The following is a 14,911-nucleotide window of genomic DNA, read 5'->3' on the forward strand; positions in this document are numbered from 1 at the left end:
GGGTAATCGAGACTGTGGCGGGGTACCCAGTGAACGGCTATACACGGTCCCTCTATCACGCGGACCGTGGGCTACACTACGGTACAATAAACATGTCGACAACAGCGAAGGTCATTTTTGTTCTTCTGGGTCTCTACATTGCGTATAACATGGTTGATAAATTTGATCCAGGTAAGTATGTACAACCATACAATCTACTAATCGTTACAAGATTCATATGTTGACCTCTCGCAGTCTCCCTCTGGCTTCAATGCTAGGTTGCTCTGCTCGCCGGTTGCGGTGTGTGCCAGCACAGAGAGAGCTGAACGTTGATCCGTGCCACGCCCCACGGCACAGGTGCTTGCAGTGTTGCTTGGATAGTTGATCGGAGGCCGGGGCCGGGCCCGGGATCGAAGGCTAGTGTGAGGCGGAAGGCCGAACCTTGGTAGTAGTAAGATTAGGGCCTACTACCCAGGTTCGGCCTTCGCCCTCACACTGCGGCATTCGATCCTGGGCCCACGATCGACAATCCAAGCAACACTGCAAGCACCTGTGTGCCATGGTACCTCTTTGTGATGATAGAGTATTAGCAGAGGGACGCGCAGACGTTGAGTGTCGAACCACGTACAGTGCGTTGACCTCACAAGACCATCCACCAATGGAAACGGTATGGGGGCCCGTTCTGGTCATAATTATGTTTTATTATATTTAGTATGTTAGAATTAATTTTATGTAGACTGGAATTAATTTACTAGCACCTCGAATTAATTGTATGTTTCTTTTAATTAATTTTTATATGCTTTAATTAATTTTGTGTAGTCATGCCGAATTAATTTTAGTGTTCCAATTAATTATTTCTGCTTATCTTTGCTGAATTAATTTTATGTAGTCTATAATTAATTTTGCTAACATTTCAAATTATTTATACGTTTTTTATGCGCCGGAATTAATTTTATGTAGTCTACATTTAATATATCAATTCCTTCAATTAATTTTGGGTTCAAAATGTTTTCACGTGCTGCAATTAATTTAATGTGTGCTAGAATTAATTTCTACCAGTGTCTTGAATTAATTTGTGTGTTCGGTCGACGTAATTATGTGTGTTCGCTTGAATTAATTATATGTGTTTGCTCGAATTAATTATATGTGTTTGCTCGAATTAATTATATGTGTTTGCTCGAATTAATTTCGGCCGATCCCACAGTCCTTTGCGCACAAGTACTCACTTTGCCCTGATTGGTCAAAAGTACGTGATTTTCATTGTCAAAATGGCGGCAAGAGGTGATGGTCGAAACACGCACGAACAAATCAGACAAGTTGCCCAGAATGCGATAGAAAATATCAACAGATTAGCAAATATGCTACAAAATCCAAGTACTCCAGTTACAGAAACTAGGGAGACTAGTCCGGGTGATATCAACACTAACAGGCATTCCAGAAACGCCGTTGATGAACTTCACCGACGATTTCCCACCCTTGGCACTGGACAAATTAACGTAGGTACCACTGGCACTCGTACTCGTACATCATCTGCACTTAATCGGTCCAGATCTACATTTCGACCTCGCCCGTATCCTGCCACCAACAGCAGACGGGCTGCTGTTGGACGTCCCATGGAATCTTCTACTGTAATAAGGGATGTCGTTATAATAGAGAAAGATCATGACCGCGCACCCACCCGATCGGAAAAACTCGAATTTGAGAAGAGTGGAAGAGTAATCACGGGTTTTGACATCAACAGAAATTGGGATGACGATCAGTTGGAAAGAGCTCTGCGTTCATTACTGAGAGGTTCGGAAATGGAAAGATTCCCATTTGAAATAGTGAAAAACTGTGCTGGAACACTTGTTATACCGAATGTACCTACTGGGAAAAAGATAGATGCAAGGATGCTGTTGAATCTATCGCACCATCAGGATGTATCTATATTAGGCTTCTCTCAGATTTGCCACATGTAAGTGAGACAATAGAACATATGCAATCACAGTCAGTTTTGGACTCTGACAGCGAAAGGGAAGCACATAGTCCACGCACAGAAAACAGTGATGACGTCATGTACGAACCCTTTCCTATCGATACCAGCGAAACAGTGGTGGTAGATGTGACAGCTGATAAATCAACACCCGAAGCTGGAATTAGTTCTCCATCCAATGAGGACATGGATCCAATTGTATGCCCATTCGATATCAAGGCCATAATAGACAAAGGGAAAGCTTCAGAACTTATGGAGCCTGTAGAAGTACTAAGATTTCTGCAGCAAGAGATAAATGAGGGTAGAAAGCTGGATCTTCTGTCTTGTGAAGAAACTATTGAGGGCAAGACCAATTACATCACTATCAACAGAGGAAGTATTCTCCAATCAACGTTCAGCGAACTGGAATTTATTGACAACTTTAGAGTTACTTTTGAAGTAGACTTTATGGGCGAAGAGTCGGTTGATCTGGGTGGTCCCAGAAAGGAGTGGATTAGGTTGGCTAATCATGCCATTAAGGAAAAGTACTTTGACAAAGGACTGCGAGAATTCCTTAGCCAAGATTACTACTATGTAGGAATTATGATAGCTGTAGCAATGCTACAAAATGGGCAGCTACCAACATACCTAAAAGAAGACGTGTTGAAAGAAATTATATCCACTAACATGGCCAAGAATCAGTGTATTCATGAAATTCAGAGAGGTCTAGAGAAACTTGGAATGCTGTCAGCCCTTCGACAGTTTCCAATGCTACCACATCTCTTAAGACCAAATGCTCAGCACAAAGTCAGTGTTCCAAGCCTGCTGCAACTTTTGAAGCCAAAGTTTTCAGAGGAAGGAAGCAATGCAGCCAACAGCGAGAAAGCAGTGTACCAGTTATTTGTGCGATATGTGAGAGAGGTGGCTAGTGGAAGGAGGTCCTGTGGAGAAAAGAAACTAGAACTACAGCACATTTTAGAATTTGCAACAGGAGCTTCTGAAGAGCCAGTGTTGGGTTTTATCATACCACCTTTACTTGAATTTGTCCTTCCAATTGAAGTAACTGTCAAAGAGGCAAGTTCTACTGATGAAGGCAGTTCAGCTATGGTTGTGGGAGGTTTCACACCCACTGCTCACACTTGTGGCAATGTGCTGCAGTTACCAAGGCCAACAAATAAATTGCCTCTTCCTTCTGTAGAAAGGTTATTCTCAATATATGACATCGCTTTTTCACAGCCCTTTTTTGGTGTTCGCTAGTTAACTTTGCTAAACCCATTCACTACAATATTTGGTACGTGGTCCCATTTTATCATGGTAAAGCTGGATATCTGCAGAGGGAAATGGGGCTGAGACGGTTAAAGTGTGGGACTGTGGTATTACAAAGATCATAGATGAGGACTAACCGCCGCGTAGGGTTTTTTCTTGTGTATTGTAAAACAGTTTCATTGGATCAATACTGAGTAAGTAACGTGCCTGAGTAGTCTTGGCAATTATTCAGAATAAAGTTCACTGCATTGGTAGATGTTAGTTAATATTTAATGAATAAAGTTATGCCTATTGAACTTTTTTCATTGACATTTATTTTGACCTCCGATTGACTTTAGGCAAGTGTTCCCTGTATAGAGACAGCAACTTGGTACCCTTTGACTGGTGCATTAATTTGGCACTCATACAAAGGCACGTAATAATATTTAAGTGCAAAAAAAATGCAATGTAGTGAAACAACATGATAGAAAATGACAACTGAGTTGAACACTGTGGAAATTTTACTGGAACTAAATCACATACGTTGAGCTTCTCAGAAGTTAGAAAGATGTTCTTTACAAACTACCTGTTTCTTGTAGTGAAACAGTGTAAATTGTTCAGTGGCTCCATAGGGCAATAAATTCATAAAGTTTGCAAATGTAATTATTGGGCTTGTGTATCCATTTGGTTCAATGTTTCATGGTTTTGCTGTTGGCTGTTATTTTCATTATACAGTTTGTTGATGTTTGAAGTATTTGGGTGTTTTGTATTACATAAGGCATGTTTGCCTGTATATTATAAATGATTACATTGAAAGGAGGTAGTTGAATTACAAAAGTCAAAGCTGTTTAGGCATGTATAAACACAATCCATGGAAAGTGCTTAAAGCCCCATAGCTGTATTTTTTTTGCATTTTGCTTGTGATGCAATCTTTGGAGACATGTTTTGTTAAGTAAAGGGACAGTAGCAGTAATTTTGATGATTATTTCACTATTTTTATTCTGTTCAGCAACACCAATAACAGTTTCTTGTTCTACTCACTGAAACATTTAAGAGCCAAGTATTTAGCTTGTCATCAAAGTATGTATACCTGCCAAAGGCAATGTTAGTGTTGATATTTGAATTTTAGTCTGGACTAGAATTCAAATATCAGCAATAACATTGCTGGTTATGCATTCATAGGCTTTGACGAGAAGTTGAATACTGGGCATATCAAAATGTAGAAGTAGAACAAAAAACTGTAGTGGACACACAGAACAAGAATACTGAAAATATCATAATTTACAGCTACTGTACATTTAAGCCTTTCACCACCATGGTTTGTACCAAATCCATTGTTTTCTAGGTAAAGTTGGACCTCTACATGGGGAACTGGGGGTCAAAGGTTAAGGGACTATGTCAATAGTTCAATGTCTGATGAAAAACATTTTGGGGGTTAAAATCTCCCACCCCCGAACTTAAAGAATTAGGATTTTTTTGAGACATGGATCTTTTGACGTGGTCCCTAAGCCATATTGCCTTTGAATTCAATTGATCAACATTTATTATTACTATCAATCTTTGACAAGGATTTGGTTGATCAAAGTCAGGCAGTTACATGTATGTACAACAGGGTTTGAAATTTACCTTTTTGGCCAGTGGTCAGTGGTGACCACCAGATGGTGGTCATTAGCAAAACATTGGTGGTCCACCCTAAAAATCAGGTACTTCCTGCATACTTTTATAACATTTTATGATTATAATTTGCTAGTTTCATGCGAGCTGTGGACATGGCTGTGATTGACAAAAAGGTGGTGGTCAATATTGACCACCATGAATTGAAATTGGTGATCAAAATAAGAAAAGTGATGGTAATTTGACCCATGACCACTTGTGTATTTGTTGCCATTTTTGAAGCTTTAAGTGGTCACACCTCAGCATTATTAGATACATTGCTTTTGATTTCAAACCACCATGTCTAGACAAATATTAAAATACAGGTCATGGGGCTGCAATCGAAATTGAAAATCAAATTAAAGTCCTCTTATCAATGTTGTCAATTATATTGCCATTTTAGTTTAGTTGGTGTTTGATATTTTATCTACAATAAAATAATCTGTTCAATTCATGGAATGTTGCTTCTAAATTTCATCTGATAGTGTTTGATAACAAGGCACTTTCAAGGCTTGATAACCATGGTAGTAATCCAATCACAAAGCAAGTTGCCAGTACCATACTCCACACTCAAAGTAAACACACAATCTATATAAATACAATAATGTTTTTTTCTTGGAAAGGGGTCAATATTACTAATCATAAAGTTACAGCGAAAGGGGTCAATATTACTAATCATAAAGTTACAGCAGATGAACTGGGTAACTCTAACAAGAGTTCTAAACACTAGGCGAAATTATTGAATTTTTTCATTCCGAGATAAAACATTTTGTACTTTTTCGTCCATTCCTGTGGATCAGCCTGAGGAATGTCATAGAGAGAGAAAGAGAGAGAGAGACACACACAGGGAGGGAGAGAAAAACAATTTCACAACTGTGAGGGCGCTCTCACTGGTTACAGCTATAGGATGGCTTTACTCACTTGCACCTAGTCTATTCATAGACACTCATACTTTGAAAACTTGTTCACTCTCACTGTTCTTCTGCAATTTGTTTATCAGTGATGAAACCATCATACATTCTAAAAGCGACAGTAATCTAATCAGATGACTGCATTTTGAGTAAAAAAAAGTTAAATGTATCCTAACCCCAAGGCTCAGCCTAACTGAACTCATCCTTGTCTTGGCCTTATATATGAAGGTCATCCTTATACATCTTCCACAAGCAAAAAATCTTTCATTTTGCTACAGTATAGTGCTTCTGCTGATATTCACCCTATTTTGTCATTTGTTTTTGGAAAAATGATTACACAAAGACAGCCAGACACACACTGGGCATACACAATACCATTTTAATCCACCTTAATACTGGGTAAAAATGTGTTTAATTCAGTTTGATTGAATGTTGAAAGAATACAACCAATACTAAAACTAAATTAATGCAGTCATCTCTTTTGTTGAGTGCTACCAATATTAAATAGGCCATTTGGCATGACCCTGACAAGAAATAACATCCTGGTACTTCTGTTAGTATTTTCATGCAAGAAACATGTAAAGTTTTACTTGAAAATGATTCACGGTGGTTGTTCCATGTGCAACCCAGTGATTGAAACAACAGATTCTTGTTTTTGTAGAGTTTTTTTGAAAAACATTAATGAATCCATACCAATAGAAGTACCAGGATGTAAGGTCATGTAGGGGTCATGAAAGAGGCCTATCATACTTCAATGGAGACAGAAAACAGACACATACAGAGCCATACAGTAGCTGAATTCATGTTTGAGTGTGCTCAACCCTCTGTGTCCCATTTTAATTTTGTTTTTAATCATACTGAGTAAGAACAGCTCAAATTCTGCTTTGTAAAGCATGAATATGAAAGATATTACTGGTGTCCTTTCAATCATGCACTGTTTGTAACTTATATCCCTAACTGTAACATTATACACCCTTTTAGGGGATATGCCCCAAAGTTGATAACAGAGATACAGGTACAGTACTTGTATAGAAAAATCTGAAACAAATACATTATCTCAGCAATATTCTATTGAGGACCAGTATCTTGACAATTCAAAAAGGAGGCCCATTAGCTTCAGATTGGGCAGTCCAAAATACATTGTTTCTCAAAAAGTCTGTTTAAGATGCGCCCTTGAAGTTGATATTTTATCTGATCTAAACCTATTGCCATTGGCAATTAAAAAGGACAAAGTCACCCCTTTTCACATTATTTTGGTAACAAGTTATTTAAGATTCTTTGAACAAATAATTCAGTTGGCTCATTCTCCGGTAAACACATCTCAACTCACATCACGTACATGGACAGAACATATAATTATACTTCCATCATTTAGTTTTTGGTATGTATCCAAAATTGTATTATACCACTATTCAAATGTTATGGCCAGGTACAGGATATGAGTTGAATTATCAGAACTGAAGATTGTACACATTTCAGTGAACAAAACAACAAATAGTCTTTAAAAAGAAACTAAAATAACTGAAATAGACTGTACTGCTCACATATGCTTTGAATTGGTAGTCAAGAGTGATACAAACAACCAATCAGACAAACACTATCAGAGCAAACAATTTTACCACAATATGAAGAAAGTTGACCAAGGTCATATTGAATTTCAAAGCAATTAGACAATTAGTTTCAGAGAAAATAAATTTTGACCAAAAATGGGGCAAATTACTACAAATATGCAAATTTCACCATGATTTTAAAAAAAAAACAGGGCTGAGGCCACCCCTTGGAATACACATATAAAATTTCAAAGCACTCAGACAAGCTGTTTATTCATCATAATTTGAATAAACCTGACACTCGTCAGCACTAGGAACTTTCATATCAAATTTCAGAGTGATAGGACCAGCAGTTTCAGAGAAGTAGATTTTTGACCAAAATGAAGAAAATTACCAAAAATAAATCATTAAATAGAAAATCACGGATATCTGCACACAATTAACAAAATTATATGAGGGCCACAAAACTAGAATTTCAAATTTTTAAAGCAGTCAGACCAGGTGGTTTCTGAGTTATTAAATTTTTCATCATTTTCACATTTTTCCAACTCATTTTGCATAATTTCAGTAGTGACATTTTTCTTTGAATAGAAAATCCCATTTACAACAAAGCATGCATCTGCACACCAAATACCCAGATGAAACCTGCAGCGGTTCTCAAGTTCTGCAGTGGATAGGCACACCAACTGTTAAATGTCTCAATCAATCGTATACATTGATTACAAAAGAGTTAACCAACTCTACACATTGCAGGAATAAGTTTATCCCATAGTTGTCATCATTTTGGAGTGGATATGGCATCAGATCCAACTGTTCATCAGATAAGTCAAGTGCAGGAGGAGAAACAACAACTTGGTAGTCATTATCTTCCACAGAGAGAACACCCTCTGGATCTACTCCATATTCCTCAATCTCTGCAGGTGTCAAGGCAGTGTGTCCAGAATGAATGTTCTCAAGCATTCCCCTTTCCCACATTTGCAAGGGTGACTGGTTTCTTTCACTTGAAACAGGGCGATTATTCATCTGTCTGGTAAATTCCTCAAGTGATCTATTTATTCTGGGAATATACACATAATGGAGACAGTATAAATGAACATCATCGAGTATATTAAGGATGCCATCATCTTCCATTGCTTCAAAAATAGGGGCAAAAAATACCAGCACACCAGAGTAAATATCACGGTGAGCTCTCTCTACTCGTGAATTATGGACTGAGGAGCCAGTGATTATGCTTCCTCAGCCTGCCCCACGGTTTTCTATCATGTATTGTCCAACATAAAGGTTTTCCATGCCATAGTCTGACCGAACACGTGATGGTAGTCCCCATTGTCTAACCCCACTTGTGAAAAAATGTAGGACTGTATCAGCAGTGTTATTGTTGCAACAGCAGACATATATGAGTAATCTTGTCTTGCCATCGATGCAAACATGAGTGATCAACTTGTACCTGATCAGTTTATGTCCAGAATCTATATGCCAGAGGCTGTTTGGGGTTGGTACATAATATTTCCTACGGTGGATTGTCATCCGCCAACGCAAGGCAGTGCCAACAGGGTCCACTCGATGCAGGCATTCAGCTACCCTCCATCGTTGAACACGCAAGTCACGGCTTCTCAGTGCACCAATGAAACGCCTCCTTCAAATGTTGGGGGTAAGGAGACCTTCTGTGCTATTTCCTGTTATGGATGCATAAAATGCGTCCAATTCGTCGTCGGTTATATCTGAGTAACCTTCAAATGTATCACTCAAACCAAATTCATTTCGTCTGCGTTGAATTGTAGAAATGCTCACTTGCAGCATATCAGCAATGTTCTGCCATGAGAAAAAGAGGGATCGCAAATGTTCCAGCTGATCTTTTGAAATTTCAAAACGCCTTCGTCCAGGTCCAAGTTGTGTCGACGTAGCAGCTGCAGCAAATTGATAGGTATAAAGGCTACTGTAAACCGAGTTTTCCCTTAGTTCTATCTGGGCTGATAGCGCATTGCTCAAATAAGCTACAGACTGGAATAAATTCTGCAGTGGTACTTGCATAAATTAATATTAGAAGGTATTCCCGTTGTTGGATTCGGTCCCTCTCTCGCCAAGTCGTCCAAAAGCAAAGACAAAGTTCCAGCAGCATCAATCAATCGAAAATTAACTTCATATAGATCCTCTGTAAATTCTTCAATCTGGGGAGACAGAAAAAGTCGAACAACTGATTTCAGGTTCTGCAAAAAGTGGTAGAACCCCCCTTGATTTCTTTCTCGGATCACAACACGAGCTCGGCGACGAATACCACTCCGGTTGGGAGCCGCCATATTGATTTAAGAAAGCGTGCGCAAAGGACTGTGGGATCGGCCGAAATTAATTCGAGCAAACACATATAATTAATTCGAGCAAACACATATAATTAATTCGAGCAAACACATATAATTAATTCGAGCGAACACACATAATTACGTCGACCGAACACAAAATTAATTCAAGACACTTGTAGAAATTAATTCTAGCACACATTAAATTAATTGCAGCACGTGAAAACATTTTGAACCCAAAATTAATTGAAGGAATTGATATATTAAATGTAGACTACATAAAATTAATTCCGGCGCATAAAAAACGTATAAATAATTTGAAATGTTAGCAAAATTAATTATAGACTACATAAAATTAATTACAGCAAAGATAAGCAGAAATAATTAATTGGAACACATAAAATTAATTCGGCATGACTACACAAAATTAATTAAAGCATATAAATATTATTCAAAGAAACATACAATTAATTCGAGGTGCTAGTAAATTAATTCCAGTCTACATAAAATTAATTCTAACATACTAAAATTAATAAAACATAATTATGACCAGAACGGGCCCCCATAGAACGGTGCTCAGCATGCAAAGAATAATATTTTGGACATGTGAATTGCGGAGATCGTTATCGTAGCACGACCGTTATCTCAGACTGAAAAGAAAATTGATGCGGAGCTGAAATCTGCGAGCATTCCTCTAAAAACCTGTTTTGAGGGACTGTGCTGAGGCAGTTGAGGAATAAAATCCATACTGAGCTTGCTCAAAGCACGGCGTAGAAGGGAAGCACTGGCATGACATGGAGATAGATAGTACACCTAGTACCTCCTAGCTCAGAGCGTGGAGGTAAGCTCCAAGTGCCTTGAAGTGACTGTTGCACGCCATGGAAGTAGCAGAGACTACCTCCATGGTCTGCTGAAGTTAATTCCTTTAATTTAGACCCACTCTGTTTTGATATTTATATGCCCACAGACTCGGAGCAAGTCTACCCGCAGTGGCACTGGACAACGTGTCCCGACGTCGTTGCGTCACTTTGATATTGGACTGGAACAATTGCAGCCACGATTACATAATAAAACGTCACAATCGCTTGCCAGAGCTTTGTTACACTATTCATGTCGAAAATCAGCTTCAGATACATACGCGTTGACATATATCTGTGAAAAGCAGAGTAAAACTTTGTAAATTTTTAAAAGTTTCATTTACTCTACTGTAATGTTAATTGAACAGGTGCTAACGAACTTTGCTGCGATATCCAATCTGATCGAAATAAGATGTAGAGTACGGCGCGGCGACGTCTTCTTATGCGTACGCGGTATTCTCTTCAAGTTTCTGTCGAGAGGCGACAGCAGGAGAATAACGCGTACGTAGACGCCGTACTCTACATTTGAATTTAATCGGATTGCTGCGATATCCTAAGTCCTTAGTAGGTACCTATCTCGAGATAGGCATTTGTTGTGAAAACCAAAGGTCCTCAGACAACCAAAGTGTTTCACAAAAAATATGATACTATATTTATTTTGACACCCAACCAATATCGGTCATACCCATCACACTCTCAAGAATTCAAAATTTGGAATTTTCAAAAAATTCTTTCATAAAATTCATACAAGGCAGACAGTATGCTCGGTAAACCGGGATATTTTGTTTTTCAGTGATTTACCTATCCGACGCTTCTTACTTATATCATTAAATTTTGACCAAAATCTCTCAGCCATTTCACAAATGATAGTGTTTGGTACCGAGCTTTATTTATCTGTGTGCAAAAGATAAACGTCAATTTTCAGGAGTACAATGAACCGCCACGAAGTTAGGATGACCTTTACACCCAACCAAAAGCTGTACAAATTAAGCTTATGAAGCAAACAGTCCATATTTTATTTGGCGACCTCGATATGGTCCTCCATGTTTCTCACTAAAATCAAACTAAGAAGATGGCATGGCATATACTGCCTGCTCAAATCGATCAATAAAACAGTTTTCCATCTCTAGGCCTACACATCTAATTTTATCAGATTGATTCGATCCTCGTTCATTTCGTCTTCTTGAGAAACCATGTGCAAGTAGTGGTCACAGGATAGTGTGTGTTCCAGTAATTTGCGAAAATCTCACCACTGCGATCACAAATCTATGAAAATCTGGCACGAACACATTTCTCTCCTTTTCGAAACTAAGCTTCAAGTTACTATCGGAAGAGGCGTACGTTGACCCCAGAAGTCATTTGACATTGTCTATCTCGAACACACTACATCAAACACAGACCGGCCTAACACATTATTTTTTTATTTCGGTTTTTTAATCTTCGTGATGTGTCTGCATGTCCTCTCTACCGGTGTCCACTCCACGTATGGACAGTATGTTGGGTGACCTTAGTTAAAACAGACGACCTTATATTCTCCAGATTCTCACATTTCTCCCCAGATTCCATAAAAGGAAAACGAGTAATAGTCACTGGAGCCAGTACTGGTATTGGAGAGGAGCTGGCATACAGCTATGCAAAACTCGGTGCAAGGCTGTTAATTACAGCTAGGAGAGAAAATATCCTGCAGCAAGTAAGATGAAACAATATTACACCATGGCATAGTATCACAATTATAGACTGACCCCAGTCGCCTGGCTTTTCCCTGCAGCTGAGTTACTGGCTCGCCAAGCATTCACCCCACGATCTACGCAACAGCATACCATTAGCGCGACGGTCTGCTGATGTTCGGTCCTTAAATTTATATGTTTTGATATTTATATGCCCACAGACTTGTTGGAGCAAGTCTATAGCACAATATAAATCGTTTGAATTGAATAACATCACATACACTTTATTACCGTTGGAAAGAGTTTGTTATGCTTGTCTTCCACTACTTTTGTGTGTGTTTATCATAACCTCCAGTTTTGATGAGATATACTACAAAGATGATTTGATAATTACAGAAAACAAGTCGCGTAGAAGATATGCTTTTTGGTAAAATAATCATTTATTTCTTTTACAACTTTGTAGTTGGCATAGTTGCATTCAAATATGTTTGCTCTTATCCGCATACGCCATGATGACTGCGAATTATGACAATTTTCTTTTATTCCAATTTTTTTTCTGTTTCATCCCGTGATATGCCTTGACCAACCAACAATTGCCAAACACTATCTTGCAGACACACGGTCTTGTTGTTTACTTTGTCTTTCACAGGTTGTACAGAAGTGTATGGAACTCGGTGCACAGGAAGCACACTACATTCCATTGGATATGGGAAACATGTCCCATACCAAGATATTGATCGAAGAGGCAGAACAGCGATTTCATGGATTAGATATTTTAATTCTTAATCACATCGCAGGGAATAAGCTAGAACTATGGAATGGCCAATTTGACCGTCTTAATGGAATGTTTGACGTCAATTTCAAAGCCTACGTCCATCTGGCCACATATGCACTACCAATGTTAAAGAGGAGCAACGGCAGCATTACTGTAATGTCCAGTTTTGCCGGTAAGGACTCCACCTTCACACCGTTTGTTACTACATTTTCCAAACACGAACCTTAATAATAAAAGAAAGTAAAACTAAATTGCTAAGCGAAAAAGCGGTTGTAGGTGATTGAATTTGATACAGGGCTGCTATCAAATCTATTTCTGATGGAACGTGTGTAAAATATTTAGTAGAAGTTTCCATAAGTAGTATCTGATAACTTTAAATTATTTGTCTTACCTATCATCATCGATTAAACCCGTGCGGTCGATTTGCTATCATGGTGCCGGGATTTCAAACCATAGGACGATTTTCGTCAGTCTTTCGCGTTATAACGTTTTCTCTTTTCTCGAACTATTTTATCTTGTAGGTAAATGTGGACAACCTTACACGGCATCTTACAGCGCTTCCAAATTTGCCCTTGGTGGCTTCTTTGAAGCTCTCCGTCAAGAATTCACAATGCAAGAAATCAATGTCTCCATAACGATATGCATTATCGGGAGCATAAAAACCGAAAATGCGATAAAGTTTTCAAAAGAGGTGATGAACACAGATATATTTGCAACAAGTGCATCAGACACAGCGGAAGCGGTGATGCGGGGAACATATCATAGACAATTAGAAGTGTATTATCCATGGGGGATGACACGCCCGACTGCAATTTTGAAAGAACTTTTTCCAAAATTCATTTTCTGGATTTGCAGACTTGTGTTCACCACAAGTGGAGATTCGTAGCGCTGTCGAATATAAATTTACCTCATTATATCTCTGGCTTTATCTGTGACCTATGTGATATATTGTTGTCGTCGTTGATTTATGTGATGAGAAATCTGGCGAGTTATGCACATGATGTCTAATTTGTCCGTATTGACAAGCAATTTTAGAAGTACGATGACAGTGCTGTAGTCCCAAAACACGTCGATTAGTTTGATGAGGTTATGACGTCACCTTAACCGCAAACGTTCTTCCCTATGGATGCAATAAACGACTGCAGTTTCCAGATTTTGTCGAAAATGCTGGATTAAATATGTATATTTTCATTTCATTTTTAAATAAAGTGAATAAATCAATTTTGTACTTATTCTTTATCAATGAAACCTTCACAATAACAAAGTCAAACGTTTAGCTGAGTCGTTGCACAGATGAATTAATGAATTGGTGAATGAAACCCGCATGGCAAGATAAGCAAAAGATATTCTGAAATTCATGTTTTTGAATGCCAATCGTATTCTGAACTTTTAGAGACATTTTGCAGACATTACTTCGGACCCATCTTCTCTTAGTCGGTTTGTTCACTCGATCTGGTTTGCTCAGGGAGGCTGTATCCATAGATTTGTGATAATAGGACCTGGGTAATTATTGCTAAATTATTAAGTGTATTCTGTATTCTTGAGTTTCTTAAGAAACGTTTCTGCCAAATTGTACAAATCCGATTGCCGAAATCTGAATGGTGAAATCTTTCGGCAGTATGGATCCATCCATGTGCCATGGATACGGATCGGCGTTTGTAGTTATGACTCACCAACAACGCTTTACTACTGTACTGCGCAAACTAATGTGCAGTAATGGCCAATAATGGCCAATTAATCTGAACAAACGCGTTTAATTAAACAGACACGATCTCACATAACACGTTAACACCCACCAAAGTAGTTTCCCCATAACATGTTGTTGTCAGATATGCAGTCATCGTCCCTATATCTCCTGTTCTTCTTTTGATTTACTTAAATTGTTCTGGCTAGACGTATTGATCAGTTAACCGATCAGATTAAATCAGACAACGTTTATAACTCAGCTACGAGAAGTGAGTTTTATTGCCCATTACTCACGCTACTGTGAGGTTTAAAAATTATAGTAGATCATGTGGAATGAACTTAC

The 14,911-nt window shown here is 38.4% G+C and overlaps 1 protein-coding gene and 1 long non-coding RNA gene across 2 annotated transcripts; one reads left to right on the forward strand and one right to left on the reverse strand.

The window, feature by feature from the left end:
- LOC139139330 (hydroxysteroid 11-beta-dehydrogenase 1-like protein) lies at positions 1 to 13,798 on the forward strand. Its single transcript, XM_070708207.1, has 4 exons — positions 1 to 171; positions 12,000 to 12,130; positions 12,757 to 13,054; positions 13,404 to 13,798. Exons 1-4 carry the CDS (start codon positions 93 to 95, stop codon positions 13,766 to 13,768), a joined length of 873 nt encoding a protein of 290 aa, XP_070564308.1. The 5' UTR covers positions 1 to 92; the 3' UTR covers positions 13,769 to 13,798.
- LOC139139329 (uncharacterized) lies at positions 6,096 to 9,933 on the reverse strand. Its single transcript, XR_011553780.1, has 2 exons — positions 8,737 to 9,933; positions 6,096 to 8,346 (listed from the first exon to the last, which is right to left on the reverse strand). It is a non-coding gene; the product is annotated as an uncharacterized lncRNA (long non-coding RNA).
- Positions 13,799 to 14,911: the final 1,113 nt, after the last annotated feature.

Source organism: Ptychodera flava, chromosome 8, assembly GCF_041260155.1.
Source record: "Ptychodera flava strain L36383 chromosome 8, AS_Pfla_20210202, whole genome shotgun sequence".
NCBI classification, from domain to species: Eukaryota; Metazoa; Hemichordata; class Enteropneusta; family Ptychoderidae; genus Ptychodera; species Ptychodera flava.